This window comes from Zonotrichia albicollis, chromosome 6 (assembly GCF_047830755.1).
Source record: "Zonotrichia albicollis isolate bZonAlb1 chromosome 6, bZonAlb1.hap1, whole genome shotgun sequence".
NCBI classification, from domain to species: Eukaryota; Metazoa; Chordata; class Aves; order Passeriformes; family Passerellidae; genus Zonotrichia; species Zonotrichia albicollis.
The window spans coordinates 37,565,564-37,585,171 of record NC_133824.1 but is presented as its reverse complement, the minus strand read 5'-3'; the positions used below and the strand labels follow the sequence as shown (position 1 = coordinate 37,585,171).

The following is a 19,608-nucleotide window of genomic DNA, read 5'->3' as shown; positions in this document are numbered from 1 at the left end:
GGTTACCCATACCATTAGTTTTCTTGGCCCAGGGTTATAAACTGTAAATGCTTACAGCATCTTCCACTCTTAGGGGCAGCAGCACACAGAGCATAGCTCTGTGCAGCTGGAGGAGTGTACATCCAGGGCAGGTCTGTGATGGCTCTGCAGACGTTGCCTGGTACATCTTGAAATAGCAGGTGGTGTGTGGGAACTGTGACAGCCTTCCTTGTGTCACACTGTTCTTATTTTAACACTGAGGAGGGCTGGAGGCTGGCTGTGGTGCCAGTGGATCACCCGTGTGTGCGCGATGGGTTTCTGCTTTCTCCTTCCTCTGTTTCGACACCGTGTTGGACTCAAGCATCCCAATGCAGACCTGTGAAGTGCTGCTGCCTACCTGTTCTTAGAGAAGGGAAGTTTTCACCTTTCCTGTAGAGTTTACTGTCTTCATTTAGAGTGGGATTTTCAGTGTACCTTGGGCCCTTTGACCATCATCATTGAAGTTTGATGGAAATTGCCAGTTTAAGCTCCTTTGGAGTTAAGTGCAGGTTCCAATCTCCAACCAGCACCAAACTCAGAAGCTGACTTCTGGAGAAGGCTCAGTTTAGCAGCCATTTTCAAAGTACCAGTTTCCAGGGCTCGTTGGCGGTGTCTGTCTGAAGCCAATTCCCTAATCCCCCGTAGATGGTATATTTGTATTTAAGCTGTCACGTGCGTTGTGGTTCTTGAATAGCAAATTGCAGCAGAAGCCTCAGAAGAACAAACAAGTGGTAGAGAAGAGCATGCTGCTTTGGGAAAATCTCATGTATATTTTAACCTCTGTAAAAAGCTCAGGTGAGAACTTTCCTGAGGTCAGGAAGATGTGGGGGTTCTGACTGCAGAGATTTTATCTGCTTAACATTAGCTAGTCGGGATTGCATGAGGCTGCAATCCTCAGAACTGTTTGGCTGAACACCAGTTGTGCATAGCACAGAGAGAGATTGCCAAGAACCAGTTTTGTAACAATGTTTAGAAATTTTCTCTAACAATACAGACCAAATAAAATTTGCTTTATGATCTAGTGAATCATGTTCTTCTCTAAATGTTTAAAGTGCTTGCAAGTCTTATCTGATGAGTATCTCATTGTAAGTTGATGTGTCTCCAAATCACTGCTGATATTTTAGGTTTTGTTTAGTTTTTCAGTGGATCTTTAAATATGTTCTGTATGCGGCTTGGTGGTCCTTGTAGTGTTGTCAGCTCACATGGGCTTGGCTGTCCTTTCCAGCTGCTAAAGCTGTGCTAGAAGATGAAATATGCTGTCCTGTGTAACCAATGTCAGTGTTTGCTACAGCAGTGCTAAGGGCAGTCTGAGAGAGCCATTGCCTGGTGCACCACGAGAGGCATTTGTGTGGTGTGCTTAATGGGTGGGCTTGGGAAAAGAGAGTTTGAGAAACACTACTTTAAAATGGTGTGTCCACATAAACGTGGCATTGAACACATGTAGCTTGCTTCCAGGAGCTGCAGAGATGCAAGTGCACTGAATTACACACAATAAATCCACTAACTTGGCTTTTTTGATGTGTGAATTTTTTTTGCTTGAAGTAGGTGATATAACAGGACAGAAGAATAATGAATAAATTCAGAGCATGTTGTTGGGTATTTTAAAAATATTTAATTGCCACCCAGCTAAGTAGAACAAATCCTAAATTTCATAATTTAGAACACCTTTGATGGACTTGTTCAGAGCATGCCCTTCAGGGGCATACCTTGGCATCTCTTGACCAAGGGAAATGAACTAATTTCGGCCAGTGGAAATGAAATGGTATATAATCAGGGCTATATTTTGTTGTTACTGCTAACATTATTATTTAAAAATTAGGCTGCCAAACAAAACTAGTGGTCTGAAGTAACTCTCATCCTCCTAAAACCCTGTCATTATTGTGTGTGTGGGAGCCCTGTGCAATGTGAAAAATATAACAAGATCTTCAAAGACTTGCTGCTTGTTTATTTAAAAAATAAAACAAAAGTAGCTCAAAGTTTATTTAACAATATTTTAACATTACTATTTGATAAAGCTACTAAATTCATCTCTTTAGGGAGGGCAACAGAAAGAGTGATGTGAGTTACTAGGAAGTTCAAAACTATTTTGTGTAAAACCTGGCATAAACACAATCAATCCCAGACCCCCTTAATAAAGATTTTCAGGGAGGCAGTATAGGGAGTGCAGTCCACTGAACTATTTTTAATTTTATTTTTTAATTTTTTTAAATTAGTTTTTGATCTCAAGACACATAAAAGAAACTGCTTTCTTGAGGCAGGAGTTAACTGTACAAAAACCATACCTAAGGAATGGTTATCCAACTGCTACTAAAATTCACCTTTTGCAAGCAATTTTGTGGCTCCTGTAGTGTGCTCCGGTATCTTCAGAGCATGTTCCTCTCTGCATTGTGTCTGCATTCTCTTCCCCATCAATGAAAGCCACAAAAGCCTAACCTGATCCAGTTCCTTCAGTGTGTCCTTTCTCCACTGGCTGAGAAAAACTGAACTTCAACCTATTGTAAAAGTGCTTGCTGTTGGTCTGTTTTACTATATTTTTATCTCACAGCTTTCCCAGCTCCTCTTCTTGATGAGAACAAGCTTCATATGTTTTCTAAACCCACTTAAACCTTTTTTATATACTTTCTGTGGACCCTTTCCAGCTTGCTGCTGCTGGTAAACCAGATGTCCTTTAAACTTGCGTAATTTATTTACATAACCCACTTCCAAATATGTTTGTGGATAAAGCCATGTAACTTCTTGTAGGTACATTAGTGAATGAACAGCTCTGCTTCTGCCTTAGCCTGGTAGCAGACAGATCTGAGCACTGAGATCCTGTCTGTCTTGTGGTATTCAAGATAATACTTTGCATATATAAACAAATCTTTTACCAAATATGTTTTATAATATGGGATATTAGCATGGATTGGATTACTGCACACTGTTGTATGCCTCGTGTGACCATGTGAATAATTTAAAATATAGGCTGGTAGAGAGGAAAGTTTACAAAAATTACTGACTGTACACAATGTGTGTAAATGTATGATATTCTTAGTGGTCTCATCCTGAATTTCAGACCTTGTTCCTGAGTAAAATCAGATAAAATGGAAATGAATCCTCATTATTTGATAACCAGAACACCTCATGGCTTGGAAAGCAAAATTCCTGTCAAATGGATTGAACAGGAAGGGTTGGAGGAATGGGATGTAATTTGGAGAGGGAGTGTATTTTCATCTTCAAGTAGTGCTATAAACCAGCCATCACTGAGAGGATCAGCTCACAGAGAGAAGTCTTAGCCATTCAGGAATGAAAAGCCGAGTGCATCACTAAGCCTTTTGTTGGAATATCTTCAAGTGCCTTACTTGAGCATGAGTGGCTTCACTGCAGCCCTTTGAGATAATTAATAGCAGAAGGAAGGGTATGTTTGTAGCAGGAGGAATGAGTTTTACAAATTGTTGGGCTGAGATTCCTGTTCAAGTTCTTTGCTAAAGGGGAAGAAATGTGTGGGAGTGAAACCAAGGAGTTTTTTTAGTCTTGTGCCCTAAAACTGCTACCACCTACTTCTGCGTTAGAACAAGAATATTCTGTAATTTAGTTATTACGCTGGGAATTCACTTTATTTTCAATAATATGTTTTGAGGATGACAGCCACAGCCCTGTGTTCTTCAGAGGACTCCACCTGTCAAGCTGAAACTTGAGTTGAGCATGTGCAGTTAGGACAGGAAGATCAACATACAGTCTTATCTTCTGGTGTTGATGATTTCCCAGCACAGGAAGGACATTGACCTGCTGCAGAGTCCAGAGGAGGGCACCAAGATGATTAGAGGGATGGAGGACTGCTCCTACAAGGACAGGCAGTGAGAATTGGGGCTGTTCAACATGGAGAAAAGAAGGTATTGAGTTGACCTAGCTGTACCTGAAGGGGCCTACAAGCAGGATGGATAGAGACTTTTTATGAGAACATGTAGTGGTGGAATAGAGAGGAATGGCTTCAAACTGATAGAGAGTGGGCTTGGATTGGATATTAAACAGGAATTTCTTTACTGTGAGGGTGGTGAGACCTGCAGCAGGTTGTGCAGAGAAGCTGTGGGTGCCCCATCCCTGTCAGTGTTCAAGGCCAGGCTGGGTGAGGCTTTGAGAGACCTATTCAAAGGTCACCCTGCCCATGGCAGGGAGAGTTGAAAATAGCTGATCTTTAGGTCCCTTCCAACCCAGACCGTTCTGTGATTCTATGACATCCAAGGTCTAAGCCTCCATATGCTCCAGAGAGTTAGAGCTGGACAAGAGGGATCACTTTCTGTTGTAGAAGTGGTTTCTCCAATTAATTTATGGCTTAGGACCCTACTTACACAGTCTTGTTTCTGCACAGCAGCTATTTTTAAGTGTAGAGAGCTGATGCATGCTAATTCCATATCCTGCTTAAGAGTTTCCATAACATGGTGCAGCCTTGGGTGCAAAAGTTTTGACATGTTTGTTTTTTACCATCTTGCATGCCTGTGGTAGGGGTGTGTGGGGTTTTTTTGCTCTTTGGTAATAAATGTTTTTGTGGTTTGGGACATTGACTGCTGCAAGAATTATGTTATTCTCTCTGTCCAGCCATACAGATGGCTTAACCACAGAGATCTCCATTGCAATTGTCTTGTTAAGGTTTGAAATAATATTTAAAATATAAGTTGGTGCACATGCTGTAATTTTGGATGGCTATTTTCGCTTGTATGCTTATTAAAATGAGACCCTTGTTTTGTGTTGTCTGCCAGGTTCCCAAGATCCTCAGTTGCTTTTCTTAAAATCACAGTTAAACCTTTCCATGAACTTCAGCCTAGTTAACCAGTTTAAGAGCTGGTAAGTTAGGCTTTTCTCCTGTGCTATACGTAGGATTTGTGTTTGTTCTGTGCTCCTGGTGCTTTCAAGGGTAGAAATCATGCATGTGCCTCAGTATTCTCATGTCTTTCTATTTTGCCTTTAAGGGGAAGGAGACAAAATGTAGGCATGTCAACAAGTATGAAGCAGTAGTATAAATATAACTTTTCAAAACTGTTGCTCAGCTTCTCTTAGAAGTGTTGCAGCTTTGCAAAAAACCAACAACTGATGACAAATGCACTGTTGATTATCATTCCTGATCATCTTAGTCTTAATATGTATGTTGAGCCCTGTCAAACTGGTTTTTAGAAAGCTGTTACTGAAACTAATAGTAAAGACCATATAGTGCATTTTTTAGTTGTTTGTTCCATATCAGTTTACTGATGCTAACAGGTACCCCTGAAGCACTTAGTAAAATTCAAGTGCTCTAAAAGGGCACAATTAAAACAGTGGAAGTTGATGACTGAATTCAGAAACTGATACTGTTTATAGTGGTGAATGAAATAAATTATACCAAAGTGTACAAATCCTCCAGTCTTAAGTTATGTCTGCACAAAACAACTTTCCCGATGCAGGTGAAACAGTTAAAACTTAGTAAATGGCCACAGACAAGGAATGAGCATTTGAAGGGTCAAAGGCAAAGCTGGAAATTGAACCCTTGCTTGATTCCTACTTTGCCTGATGAGGAGTGTTTGCTTTTCTGCAGTTAATGGACTGATGAGAAGCTCTGTTTTCACACAGTTGTACAATAGGCTTCTGTGTAGATACTCACTACATTGTCAAGTTAAGGGTGTTTTCTGCTTAGCAGGAAAACCACAGGAAAATTGGTGGGTTTTTGCACAGAAATAATATGTCTTTCTAGAATGAAGTGGTTTTGATCAAGTAATGCATGATCCAAGTAAGACTGTAGAATTGGTGCAAGAAGAAATTCTGTAACTTTGTGTAGTTCAGGCTCTTATCTCTTTAGAGTTTATTTGAAAAATTGTTATATTTCAGGTTTTTTTTGTTTTGTCCAAAGACTGTGAACTGCAGCTATGTACAGATGTTTTAAATATCTCCTATTATGGAAAAAATATGAACTGTTCTAATTTTACTGAAAAAGAATACTTTTTTGTGACTACATTAAAATGTCGTTTCAATTGGGTGGTAATAGACTGGATATAAACAGTTTATCCTCCACATTCAGCATTCATCCTTTCACTGTTTATTCTTTTATTTTTGCAGAATAGAAATAGTGTTTCCCTTTCCAAGCAATTTGCAGTTGTCAAGAGTATTGCTGATCAAAATAGAGCCTAACATTCTGTGTTCTTTTGAGTCTCTTAACCTTCTAAACATGGAGTACCTTCTCAAGGAAGGGATATTTCCACCTGTGATACAAATAAGCTCATTAGAAGGTTAATGGTAGTCAGTTGCTGCTGCTTTTTTTGGGTCTCCCCCATCCCTCTCCTCAAAAACTCCTGTTAACTTGCTTTCCAGTTTGCTTTGCCTTGTCAAGAGCTGTGCAGTAAAGAATTGAATCCATTAAGGGTAAGAGTGTTCTGTGGACCATCAAGCCTAGTTCAGGACTAAAAAGACAGCATGATTTAGGAGGAGATTGATCTTCATATTCTTGAAATGAAGTTTTGATTCTCCCTTCATGTGGGATTCGAAATAAGCTTGTACCATGTATGGGTGGGATGACCTTGGATCTCTAGCATGGTATATTGATGGCACAGGAAATCAAGTGTTTTGTCAATGCCATTTTTTGGATGTTTTTTGAGCTTTGTTTCTCAATCTCATGCCTTAAAAACTGTTGGTTGTAATTTTGTAGAGTATGAATATATCTTTTGAATTACTAAATTGTTGAGTTTAGTAATTTTATGAAATGAAATGCTATCTGTCTGTCTTTCTAGAAACACATTTGATGTCTTAGCTGCCTCTTTCATATTTATTGCTTATGAACTGGGAAAGTTGAGAATTTGAAAAGTTCTGTGAACTTGGGACGTCTCGGAAATTGTGTTTGCAAGCTGCAAAGTTACTAAAAGGTGCAGAGTTACTAGAACTAACTTTGCCTGCTCATGAGCCATCACATTCTGACCTGAAGTGATAAATCCAAGACAGTGAAAGCAGAGCATTTAAGTACTTTTCTGGCTTTTGCTTTATTTTTTTTTATTTATATGAGAGACAATGGCTTTCTTCAGCAACATGTCAGGCAAGAATTACTGTAGAGAAGCAGATCACTGGTTTTTGTTGGAGTTTGAGTATTTTTTTTTGTTTGTTTGTTTTCCCAACCAGTATTGCTCTAAACGGGCTGTGTAACCATTTAAAAAACAAAATTAATTTAAATAATATAAAATATAATAAAAATTTAAATTATAATATATATTAAATAAAATTTATTAAAATAGGCTAGTGGGGAGGAGCAGAGAAGTTTTCAGAATCAGAGTTCTGCTTTCTCTTTTTGTCTTTCCCAAGGGAAGTGGGCTACTTGTTCTTTAAGGAGATCAAGCCTGGTCGTTTTCAATGATCAATCAGTTTACAGGAGTGTACAGTGCAGTGAGGTTCTGACAGAGTTGCAAGCCGGGCAGTGTGATTTCCCTGCTGGGTGCTCATGGCCAGCACAATGTGGCTGCACTTCAATCAGGACATCTCTGAAGGACAGAAGTGACAGAGAACACAGCAGTTAATGCCCTATCTGCTTGCTGCTGCCCCACTGAGTACAGCAGCGGGGAAGAAATCTGTTGAAAGGGATGGGGAGCTGGGATAATGTTGATACTGATTGGATTAGACATTTTTCATGTCTGATCTTTAGTTAAGAAGCTGTTGAGTTCCTCTGCTGTTGATTGGACTTGATATTTCAGGTTCGTTTTTCCTTTGTAGTAGCATTAATAATGCCTTCAGCATGGAAATGTCTAGATGAAAATTCATCTATTCAGATTCCTCTAAACATGTTTTTGAGACAATATTTAAAAAAAAAATTCTACATAGTATTTCTACAGCTTTGCTATTTGTCTGGATGTGGGGCTGGTTTTGTGAGGCAGTGTGCATAACTTGAGAAGGTCTCTAATCCAAAGAATTTGTGACTTAGAGCCCTCTAACATGAAACTTCCCAAGTGCTCAAATGGTTTGATGCAGTGCCACTTAAAACAGACGTGGCAATGGGGAACCAATGAGCTGCAGAGAAGAAAACAAGCACTTGGTATTTCAGACTTTTTTTGTCTGTTTGCAATAACTAACCTGTTGGATTTTCCTCATACTATTCCTAGTGTTTTTAAAGATGACTGAGAGAAGGACTTGGCAAGTCAGCAACATTAAATAGGAGGAATACTGAGACATCGTTTCTTAACAAGAATCTTAATTCTCCTCAAGCTGTATAAACTTCCTTGAGTTAAATATTGTAGAGAAAAAAGATGCTACATCTTCAGTGAAACATTAATGATAACAATTGGTTCTCTTTGCTGTCCAGGATGCTCACTAGAACCACTTAAATTACATTACATGTAATGTAATTTACATCAGCATACTCTTGTAAATTACATCAGCATACTCTTCCTTCAAAAAGCAAAATAAACCAATCTCTTTCCTGGCTTGGGGGGGGGGAAAAGACCATGGAGAATAATAATAAAAACTCTGAATCTTTATGCATGTTTTTGAGTTCATCTGAAGTTGAGTTGTATATTCTGACTGCAGTCCTTGGCCTGCACATAAACACGTTGGCTGTTGTCAGGATGTGCAGAGGCACACACTCATGTAGCCAGAGCCAGAATTCATTAGACTGGCAATAGCAACTGCAGGGCTGCCAGCATTGCAGACCTGCAATTCAGACACTGCATAAACTGTCTTCTTTTTTAAAATGGGCAGGAGAAATTGAATCTGAAAGACTATATCAAGAGGTAAGTCTTACATGTTACATACAGTAACTTGAAATTAAAACTGAAGGTATTTACATGACAGGCCTGAACCGTAGAACATATAATATATGCTTATTTATATCCTATGTGTTGTTCCATGACTAGTAAGTGTTTGGTTGTGTGCTGACTGTGCATTGGAGGCAGCCTGTTGGATGCAGGGGTTGCCTGTGAAGCTGAGAGGCAGCAGGTGACTGGTGTAGAGCTCCAGCAGCCCCTGCTTGAGTTAGAAAAATTGGGGTGAGATTGGGGAAGCTGGGAAACTTTTGTGCTTTTGCTCTTGCTGCTTCTTTCTAGCAGCATTCTTCACAAACACCTCCAGCCCATGCCATTGTCTGCCTTCAAACTGTCTTGAATTTCTCTTGCTGTGGTGCAGGAGAGAAGACAGGAGTTCTGAAACTCTGTCACAGTTTTTGCAGTTTGGGAGGGTACTTGGAAGGAGCATTTCAGGGTGTTGTGTTTAGTCCTGTTGGCTTTCAACCTGCTGCTAAAAGGCCTCAGAGCTTGCTTTCTGCATGTTGTTACTAATTCAACTGGTTGAACCAAGCTTTTAAACCATGAACACGTAATTTATTCTAATTTGTCTGTTGTTAGAACAACAGACAGAAGGGGTTGTTGAAGGTGTTGTTGAAAGGTCTTGATGTGAACTCCTAACTATGTGGAAGATGCTTCTCACATCCCCTAGATAAAGAATCGGGCCTGCCCTTCCATCTCTCTTTTACACCCCTGTCTGACATAGGGAAGTAAGAGGTTTTTAGATACGATGATGTATCTAAGAAGAAATCCTCCAGCGCCACATGCATAGTCAGCTCTTGAACACCCGTAGGTGCCTGCAATGCTAACGTGTTTCCCTGTTTTCCCTCTGTAGCGTCTCCCTTTCTGCTGTTTGCCAACCGGCGGGACGTCCGGCTGGTGGACGCCGGGGGCACCAAGCTGGAGTCCACCGTGGTGGTCAGCGGCCTAGAGGATGCTGCTGCCGTCGACTTCCAGTATTCACAAGGCATCGTTTTCTGGACAGATGTGAGTGAAGAAGCCATCAAGCAAACTTACATTAACCAAACTGGGAATGTGGTGCAGAATGTCATCATTTCTGGTCTGGTTTCCCCGGACGGCCTGGCGTGTGATTGGATTGGGAAAAAACTTTATTGGACGGATTCAGAGACCAATAGGATAGAAGTAGCTAATCTCAATGGAACATCTAGAAAAGTCCTCTTCTGGCAAGACCTTGATCAGCCCAGGGCAATAGCTTTGGATCCGGCTCATGGGTAAATATTAATTTGGCTTAAATGCTTAAATGGATATTGTGGTGATTTATGTTGAGTTTTTACTTCTGAAAAGAAAAGGGACACAGCCTTTTGTTTCACTTAACTTTTTCCTGAGGTATTTTTCTCAAGATGTGTAACTGAACATATGTTTGAGCTTAAATATTTTGTGGCAAGAGATGGTAGCCCAGACCTTGAGCCAAAAAGAAAAATACAGCTGGTTCTTAGGTGCCAAGCCAAATATTCAACCAGTATAATTACCTGGCTTATCCCATTGCACTTTGGAAAAGTAATTAATTTTCCAAGCATTTTATTGTTATTATTTTCTCAGTGATCTTGTTTAGTAAGTTAACTTTGATTTTGTATGTGATGTCTATTTAATGTAGGCAGCAACATGTGCAAGTCTGCATGTGTTGAAACAGGAATTCTCACTTGCTGTGCTCTGGTAAACAAAATCAGGGTATTTTTAAGTGATGATGTTAAATAATAATGTTTGTGCCACCAAGGGAAAGAATCCAGGTGAAACTGTGGATTCTCAATGCTGTGAAGCGACCATGTTAAGAAGCAGTAAGAGTGCAGGCTGCATGTCTCAGTTCATAAAAATACTTGTGTATGTGCACAGTTCCTTCCTCCTCAGTCTTCCCCAGAGTTGCACATGTGCTGTTTGCTCTCCCTGTGCACAAGCAGTGCTGGTGTTGTGTCCTTTGGGCCTGGCATTTATTGCACTGATGACTGAAGTTTTGCTGTGCTAGATGGACCCTCATAAAATGAGGAAAGAGAACTCAAGTGCATTTCTGTAGTGTGCAGGGATCCATACAGGTGGGCTGGTTTGCCACTGATCTGCTGCCATTTTCACGATACTTTTTCAGAGACCACTTTATCTTCCTCTAGGGTCTACATAGGTAGGTTTCTTATCTGTAGAAAAATCTGGTATTAACTGATATTTTCACCAAGTCTGTCCTCAGACAATGATGCTGAGTTAATGCAAGGGCTTAGTATAAACCATAAAAATAAAGTATTTGGTGGTTTATCCTGCTCTGGAAGATGGAGAGTTTCTTGAGAAACTACCTGCTTCACGTGTGTGAGCAGTGAAGATAGAAACTAGACAAGAGAGGGCAGCTGAAGATCACAGGTCAGCACTTCCATGCCTCAGACTGGAACTGTGGTTGTTTTTGCAGTGTTTCCTGCGTAAGATTTTCCAGATGAATGCGAGGTGTTGCAGGTACATTTATGATTAATACATAAAGGGCATTCAAAGGCTAAATGACACTCTGTGTACCCAAAGAAACAAAATCCTCAGTTTTGTTGTCAGGTCAAATGCTGGAGCTGCCCGTATCCTTCAGATAATGGCTGGAAGGCACAGCCATTACCAGTGGAAGGGGAAGTGGATTGACTTTGTTGGGCCAAAGGACTTTTCCAGAGGGGCCTTATCCTAATTCTGCCTTCCTTGCAGATGCCTTTAGGTGAAAGGAATTCTCCCCACAGCAAATTGTTGTATAAAGGAGTTTTAAATGAATTAACATATCAGGGTACAATCCTGTTGTACCCTGACAGCAAGTAATCTATGCAGAATTAATTAATGTTGATAAATTAGATATTGAGTTCAGTAGTGTATTTAAAGAGAGGATATGATGTTAAATTGAGTATTTCATGGTGAGGTGGATTACAGAGAGTGGTATGGCAATTTGCATGAAATGCCAATGCCAGGTTTGCTTCTCCTAAGTGGATGCAGTTCCTTGCTTTTTGACAGATTCTTTAAGTGTTGAATCAGACAGGTTTGCCTGAAAAACTAATATATTAAACTTAAAATATAATTTAAAAAATCAGACATCACATATATTTGTGGAATGAAACATGCAGGTTTGCTTTTACAACCACTTCATTTCACCTGGTAGCTCTGAAATATTTCCTGGGTGCATCTGTGAAATGGTGATCATGACATTTGATTTTGGCACAGCAGGCTCTGGGGTTGAGCTCACATGTGTTCCATTTTCCAGGTATTCTCTGGGGAAGACAAGTGGGTGACAGTAGGAGAAAAGAACCATTTAGTATTTTATCTATTAGAGATTTTATTTGTCTATTTGTTCAAAGTTTTCAAAATCAGGTGGCTAATACTGTTCCTACAACTGTCAGAAGACTATTAGATCAGAGCACCTGAGTAAGTTTGTGGGTTTTTTTCCTGGATCATGAATTGTGATGCAGTTCAGACTAGGGTTGTTAAAACTGGTTGAGGCAATCTGTCATTTGCTTTCATTTTGGAGGAATTTTCATTCCGTTGATGTGATTTTGTCCTTTTAGCAGTTTCTACTAGAGAAATCGGGTGGGAAGCTTAGGAAATGAGGAAGAAAACTTCATTAGTCAACTTTGGTTTCCAGAGGCAAAATGGGACGAATAAACAGTTTGCAAATGCTTAGCTGATAGTATTAGTACCCAAACATGGGTTTGTCTAGAATGCTCCAAATCAAACAAATCTAATCTCTCTTGAGATAATAACATTTTCTTGGGCAGAATGGTGGCATCTTCTCTTATCTTTTAGCCTTAGTAAGGCTGTTCTGCAGAGGTGGATGGAGGACTCTGTGTTGGGGTGTTTGCAGTGGGGTGTTATGCCCAGAGTGGTGTTTGCCTAATAAGTAGATTTTATTCCATTTTGAGTGTGATTCTTCAAGCCGTAGACTATTTTGAGAGAATGGAGAAGAACATATTGAAAATACAGTCATAATCTCTCAGGAACACCAGAAGTGTAATGACCAGGCCTTGGGAGAGGGATGGGAGAGGGGCAAAGTTGACGTCTGGAGTTTCCTTTTGAAACCTATTTTTCTGTGATTTCCAGTTTACATTCAGGAGTATGATTTTTCAGATGTTCTGATGGGATTCCTAAGTAGTAAGTCAGATGTTGTGGTGATTTTTAAAGAGAGTTGCATCTTTTGCACATTCAGCCTATCTTCCTTTTTTAAAGGCAGTGATTATCTCATGGTTATGACTGAGAGAGATTCCTCTCCCCTAGCAATCATTCAGTGCATTCCTAAAATTTCATTTTTTAAGGCAAGCTATGGGACATTTAAAGCTTATCTGTGAGTCTCTCTTCTTCCCAGAGCTAGTGAAAATCATTCATTGTACAGAGTCTTCTGATACTCTGAAAGACTATCATAATTCACAAGAGTTGGCTTAATATGTAATGTCTTAATGACATACATTAATATGTAATGTCATTCTTTCCCATACACATTAAAATTTTCTTGCTGAATTCACTGTATATTCTAGGAATTAAAGGAAGCAGACTATGTGGCAATCCAGTTACTCTTCCTGACATGAAGGATAAACTAAGAAGACAGAGGACAGTACAAAACATTTTTCTATAAATTTGCTGATGCTTTGTTTTAAACATTTAGATTCCAGTCCTGCTGTAGGGTGTGTTAACCTGAATTTTATAATGGAGGACATTAGGCTAAATTCTTGGTATTGTTTGTAGAACATTAGCATTTATGTAAATTCTTGATAGGTAGACCACTGGTTGGGGATTCAGTAGTGTTGGTGTTATTAACTTTGAGTTTGATGCTGCTGCATAAGTATGTACGTGTTTTCAGGATAACAGCTTCTAACAAATCTGAATTTATTGTATGTAAAGGTTTTGCTCAAGCTCAGCCAAAAGAGGTAGCTCAAATTCCCTGCAATGCCATGCAAAAAACTTAAATGTCATGAACATTGTCTGAAGAAGGAGGAATGTATTTGAAAAACAAATTTTTATCACGTGTCGTGGCAAGCAAACTTCACTTTCCTGAAAAGAAGTCTTCAAAAGAATGCATGAATGAGTAGCCAAAACAAATTATTTAATTCTCAGTCCTGTAGTGAAGGTCTTAGATCAGAACACCCTAGAATGTGTGTTGACAAGGGTCATTAAATCTATGACATAAAAATCTCAGTGCTTGCTACCTTCTCCGTTTTACACAGGGCTCTGATTCTGAGAGTCTGTAGCATATCCATAATCCTCATATCTGATTTTTCCTAAGTGCTTAATGAAGTAGTTAGTTCACATAATGAAAGTCTAGAATGTGTTAGAGATATTTACTTTGGTTAATATAAATCTTGAATTTGTTATTACTTGTGTGATGGCTGCTGTATTGCCTTTGGAGTGAGCTTACTGTCCAGGTCCAGGCTGTATTTTCTGTAGCTTGCCTTGCTCAGCAGACAGTAATGCTTGAGAAATTTCTTCCCCCTCTGTTTGCTGAAAGCAAAAAGAATTAGACATCTGTGAAATGTTTGTGAAATCATTATTTTAGGGAAAGATAAAAATTGCTTGCCTCAAGAAAAGGTGTGCTGTCTTGTGTTTTTTTTGGTGCGGGTATAACCACAGTCATCACTTGGTGTAGTCACTGGGGGTATTGAATTTGCCATACCTGAGCTGGCCTGCTGACCCTGATGGGATCTGTAGGAATGGTGTATGTGAGAGAGGAGAATGAGGACCTTGGAACTGGTTTGACTGAAGAAAAGCTGCAAACTGCTGTCTACATTTCCTCCCTCATTTTAATTCTTAAATAGTCTTCCATGGCATGGTGTGAGGCTGTTGGGCAGAGTCAGTGCTGGTGCCAGTGGACCACCCCAGAACCTGACTTCATTTATGGAGCAATGTTCTTTTGGAAAAGCAAAGCTTCGGGGGAAGGAAGTAAGATACAAATTAGAATGCAGCAAAAAAAGTACTAAAAATAAATCATCTGTTCTGGCATTCTGCAGAATGGTTATTAGTTCAGAGATTAAAACAAGCCTAATCATGTCTGAACAGCATTAAGGGATTGTATGCCATAGCCTGGCTTAGCCATTGCCTCAGGTTGCTTATGGCAAATTAGCCAAAATCTGCAAGCAGTGGCTGTCATTGACCTAAAGTATATTTGGCACCAAAGAAAGGATTAGTGGTAAATGCATCAAATGGGATACTAAAAAATGGATATAGACAGGTCAGCTATCACAATTAGAAAGCTTTCAGTTCAGAGTCTAAAACTAAAAGCCTCAGACCTGCCTAGTTGCAAATCCAGTATTTGCTCAGTGTCTCAGCAAGCCCATGAACAAGACCTGGAGCTGTTGTAACTCACAACTGTGTTTATGTCAGCCCTTCAAGCTGTGCTGGTGTTTGCTGATGGTTCAGCAGGACCTTGACCCACACAGCAGCATGGCAGGTACTAAAGGTTAAGCATGTTGGCCTCTGGGTTGGAATTATTGGGATCTGTATGAGCTGCAGCCGACTGAGGCTTCTGATACCAATAAGGGTGAATGATGACGTCTTTTAAGCAGTGTATCTTCTGGTCTTAATCTCCTTTGGAATAGTTGAGAGGAGAGGGAATACTGAAGAAAAACTTGTGACTGTTGCAAGTGGTGGACAAGAAAAGCAAGAAACATCCTCTGAGTAAAGAAGGTTATGCTTTTTAGAAACCCTAACTTGTGTCTGCTTGGTTAAAATGCAGAAGATGCCCAGGTTTTGAGTGAAACGTGCTTATTGCTGCCTGAAAGCTAGAGATTACTTTATATCCTGTGTGTTTCTAGTTAGTAATTAATTGCAACTATAAAATTATTTTGAAGCCTTTGGTTAGTTATTTGAAACTCTGTAATATATGAGTAGCATGATTATTATCTTAAAATGAAAGAAAAGTACTCAGCTGTAAAATTGGTTCACAGTCATATCCAGTATCTTGGTATGGCAGTAATTTCTGGGACTTGGAAAGCTTTTGATATGTCTCCAAATAGCTGCAAATAGTCTCATGCATAAGAAACTTGAGGTTTTTGTGGGAATTGTTATTTAATCTAATTTTCAGATTATTGTCCTTGATGGTGACACCCTTGCTTTAAATAGTTCATTAGTCTCTTCTGCTTATTTCTCCCTTTTCCTGCTCATGGATATGACTGTTTTTCAAAGATCTTTTGCTTTATTTGAGACCAGACCTGCCTGTTCAGAGAAGACCTTTTGTTTCATTTGAGAGCAGACCTGCCTGTTCAGAGACGATGGAAAAAAAGTAATTTACTTCTCCCCTACTCCCCAAAATTGCATGGGAAAGAGGTGGAAATGTGTAGACTTCCTTAAAAACCCCACTGACCTCCCTCCCCTATTTGCACTCTTCTTTTGCTGCAGTTTCTGTGACTCCTCCTATCCTGAGTCCTGGACGCTGATATTTCTTTGCCCTGTACGCATTTAGTCTTATTGCGTTTGAGAATTGTATTCTTCTCTTCTAAATTTCTACACTGTTTCTTGGGGGAAGAAAAGGAGCAACAGGATGGCTTTAGTTGTCACAGTGCCAGTGTGTGTTGCAGTGGTTTCTTGGGTGAAGTCAGGAATGCACTGGCACCAGAGAGGTGGTGGAAGCTCTTTGATTAGATGATGTCATTGGGTGCATTTTATAGCTGCATCATGTGGAGATCACGGCATATACAACATGTTGGTCTGGATGGACTGGCACTATTCTGGCATGAATGAGTTGCTTTGGTTTAACTCAAAACGTGTTTCTATTTTTTTTTTTTTATGTAAAATTAAGCATTAGTATGAGCTGAAGTAAGAATTTCTCCACTTAATCTGCTCAGGGTGTTCTCAGGGTTTGTTTATTACTGTGTTTGAAATTACAAGGGTGCAAATGAACATGCTTAAGTTCTGTGCCTTGACAAATTCCTGCCTGTAGTTGGTGAGTATCTTTCCCTAAACATTGAGTTAAAGTGTATCAGCACAGAGAAATATAAAATGCCTTGGTTTGAACTAAACATTTGAGCCGTTGTGAGATGGGTGGGTTAGAGAGCCACCAGCGCCTGACTTACACATTTGGATTACTGTGGTTCAGTACTTTTGCTGCAACCCATCTTCCATAAAGTCAGTCTAATGTGTAGATCCAATTTTTTTTGACTGTCCCAATAGGTTTTCATTCAGTGTTTCCTTATGAAGAGAGAAAGAAATCTAGGTTTAACTTCAGGTAGATGTAGTGGAGTAGTGACTGGGTCTAGCTCACAAGCTGATGGAGAGTTCAGCAGTTCATTCTGCTCACTTTTTCATGTCAGGATACTGAATTTTGGGTATCTGTAGCGTGTCTTAAAATGGGTTCAATGTATTGGGATTTGGTCTATTTTTCCCATTCCTAAAGTAAATCACATTTTGTGAAAGAAGGGGACCTGGGGTCAGTGGACTGCCTGTGAGACAGCCCTTGCTGCCAAGAAAGCCAAGAGCACTCCTGGACTTCATCAGATGCCATCAGATCAGATCACTCCAGTGCTGCCATCAGATCAGGGACCTCCCTCTCCACTCAGAGCTGGTGAAAGGACCCTTGAAGTGCTGTGCCCAGTTTTTGCTCCTCAGCAGGAGAGAGACATGGACACGCTGCTGTGAGCTGATCACAGCGCCCCAGAGATCATTAAGGACACCTTGTCAATGTGTGTTTCCAAAGAATAAATCAGAATAAAAGACATTGTAGGAAAACTGTAGTGGAAAAGGCTGGTTCTCAAGGGTTTTGTTTGCTTTGTACACATTTTTTGAATACAATGTGATTAGTTGTAATGATTACTTGCTCTGGCATATTTTTGGGTTTGTTGTAATGGTTTTGTCGAGAACATCCAGGTCTCAAAATTCAGTGCTTGAAAAAAAGAAAAGAAAATGAAAAGGTAATTTGAAAAAAAAGAAAGTAATTTGCAGCTTAATGCTATGTGAGATAGACATTCTTTTCTTCTGTTAGCAGTTGGGGATATTTAATTTCACAGTGGAGTTTTTGTAGCTTTAAAGGTAGGATGGGGGAAGTAAGTTTTAAATGTACAGGAATCTAAACTTCATAGCAATTTCCTGTAAACTCCTGTTTTATGCCATGGGCTTGTATAAGTTCAAGAGCATTGTTGAAATTGGAGAAGTTTGTACTGATTTATATCATCTGTACAACTGGCCCCTTTTGTGTAAGCAGGTTATGTAAGGTTTGGCAGCTGTACTGCATTTTGGGAGATGGAAAAAGTGTTTGGGCAATGTTGGCTGCTTTTTATTATGTCTGTGATACCTTCCAGCTCAGATGGTTGATTGGCTGCTCTTGGAGGGCACAATGCTGATTTCTAATCTTTGTAAAAATAATGACAAGAGACATGAAGCACTGGGAAGTAAGAAATAACCTGCAGCTTTAAGACTGAGGGGAAATATGGTCTTCATTCTGGTTTTGCTCCTGCACCTGGAATTTTAAAATGACTTAAGCAGGGGAAAGAAAACAAACCAACCAACCAAACAAAAAAACTCACCCAAAAACAAAGCCAACAAAAACCCCCACTGGAGTGCAGTTTGCCAACTTCAAAATCTGTTTGTTTTTGCAAGGTGGTTTTCAGTCCCATTCTTCTGATAGGAGGGAAACACCATTTAAGCTCTGATTCAGTGTGGTAGTTTATATGCCAAAACTCAGGGCCTTGTTGGCTGCAGTTGAATTGCATTTAATTAAGTTCCGATAGAAAGCTTGGTTGTGAAGCTTGAAGCTTACATATAGAGCTTACCTATTTGTAATATATGTAATACATGACATGTATGTGCTTACACAGAGCAGTAACTGAATTTTATGTACTCTTTTGGGTCTGGTGCTTCTGGCTGCTGGGCTGGATGGACTCTTGGTGGCTGTGTGTTCATGAGAAACTGTACATTTACAGCATGGCTTTGGTGGAGCTTTGGCTTCTGCTCTGCTTTGTTCCACCTCCTTTCTTTAGTGGAGCAAAGTGGTGCAGCAGATCAGTTTAGGGACAGAATTGGTGCAAGTGCTGTGAAATTATCATTTGATGTTAGTCTCTTTTTCTGCCTGCCTCTCCTTCCTTTCTGCCTTGGAAGCCTGGAGTTAAGGTTTAAAACCAGTGAGGGGGGGGGAGACACTTAAGCATCTCTGAAGAACTAAATAAAGTAACTCACAAGTTTGTCCAAAGTCTGCTTTTTGTTTAGAGCATATGTAGTGCTGCTTGGTTACTTTTTTTTTAAGGGTATTGATTTGCAATAGCTGCTTAGCAGTAAATTTTGCTCACAAGGGCTTTTTTTTTCTCTCATTAGCTCTTTAGAAATTCATGTTTTCATTTTCTTTGACAGCCCTCAGTGCTGTTAGACTTTTGTTGACCTGTTGCCATGCAAGGAGGATATAAAACTCCTCAGATGCCAGTCCTAAAATGTGATCGATCTAATGTGTACAGAGATACTGGGTTTGATATTTTTAGTTTCTTACAATTGCTATGGCGTGCCCTGGCCCAGGGGTATTAAAACTCTGGAATTTACATTTGAAAACACTACCACCACCAAGAAAATCAACCAAACAAAAAAACCTACCCAAATGCTTGCCTTAGGCTCTTCATTGTTATTCAGTGTGCATCTTTTCAGCTGGCTTCAAAAACTGGGAGGCATAATAGCACAGGTAGTGCCAGACCGAGACTCTTTGCTTAGTCTGCTTATTTTTCTGAAATGTTATCTGGCCTAAATGCGGGGTTTCTTTTTTAAATGGTGGAATGGAAATGATAGGGATTGTTAATATACTGGACACCTGGAAAATAGGTTCTGTTTGAAAAACAAAAAAACCCCAGTCCTGAACCATCATTTGTCCCAGATGTCTTGACTGTTTTCAAGTGCTTGTTTTATACTGAGGTCA

The 19,608-nt window shown here is 39.8% G+C and overlaps 1 protein-coding gene across 2 annotated transcripts in view; it reads left to right on the top strand.

The window, feature by feature from the left end:
• Positions 1–19,608, top strand: part of LRP5 (LDL receptor related protein 5) — a 133,010-nt gene that overhangs the window by 21,617 nt on the left and 91,785 nt on the right. The window contains exon 2 of one of the 2 annotated variants that reach the window (XM_005491622.4): positions 9,610–10,006. In XM_005491622.4, coding sequence (XP_005491679.1) covers positions 9,610–10,006 — 397 coding nt within the window. The remainder of the gene's footprint in view (positions 1–9,609; positions 10,007–19,608) is intronic. The other variant, XM_074543240.1, reaches the window with a different exon arrangement.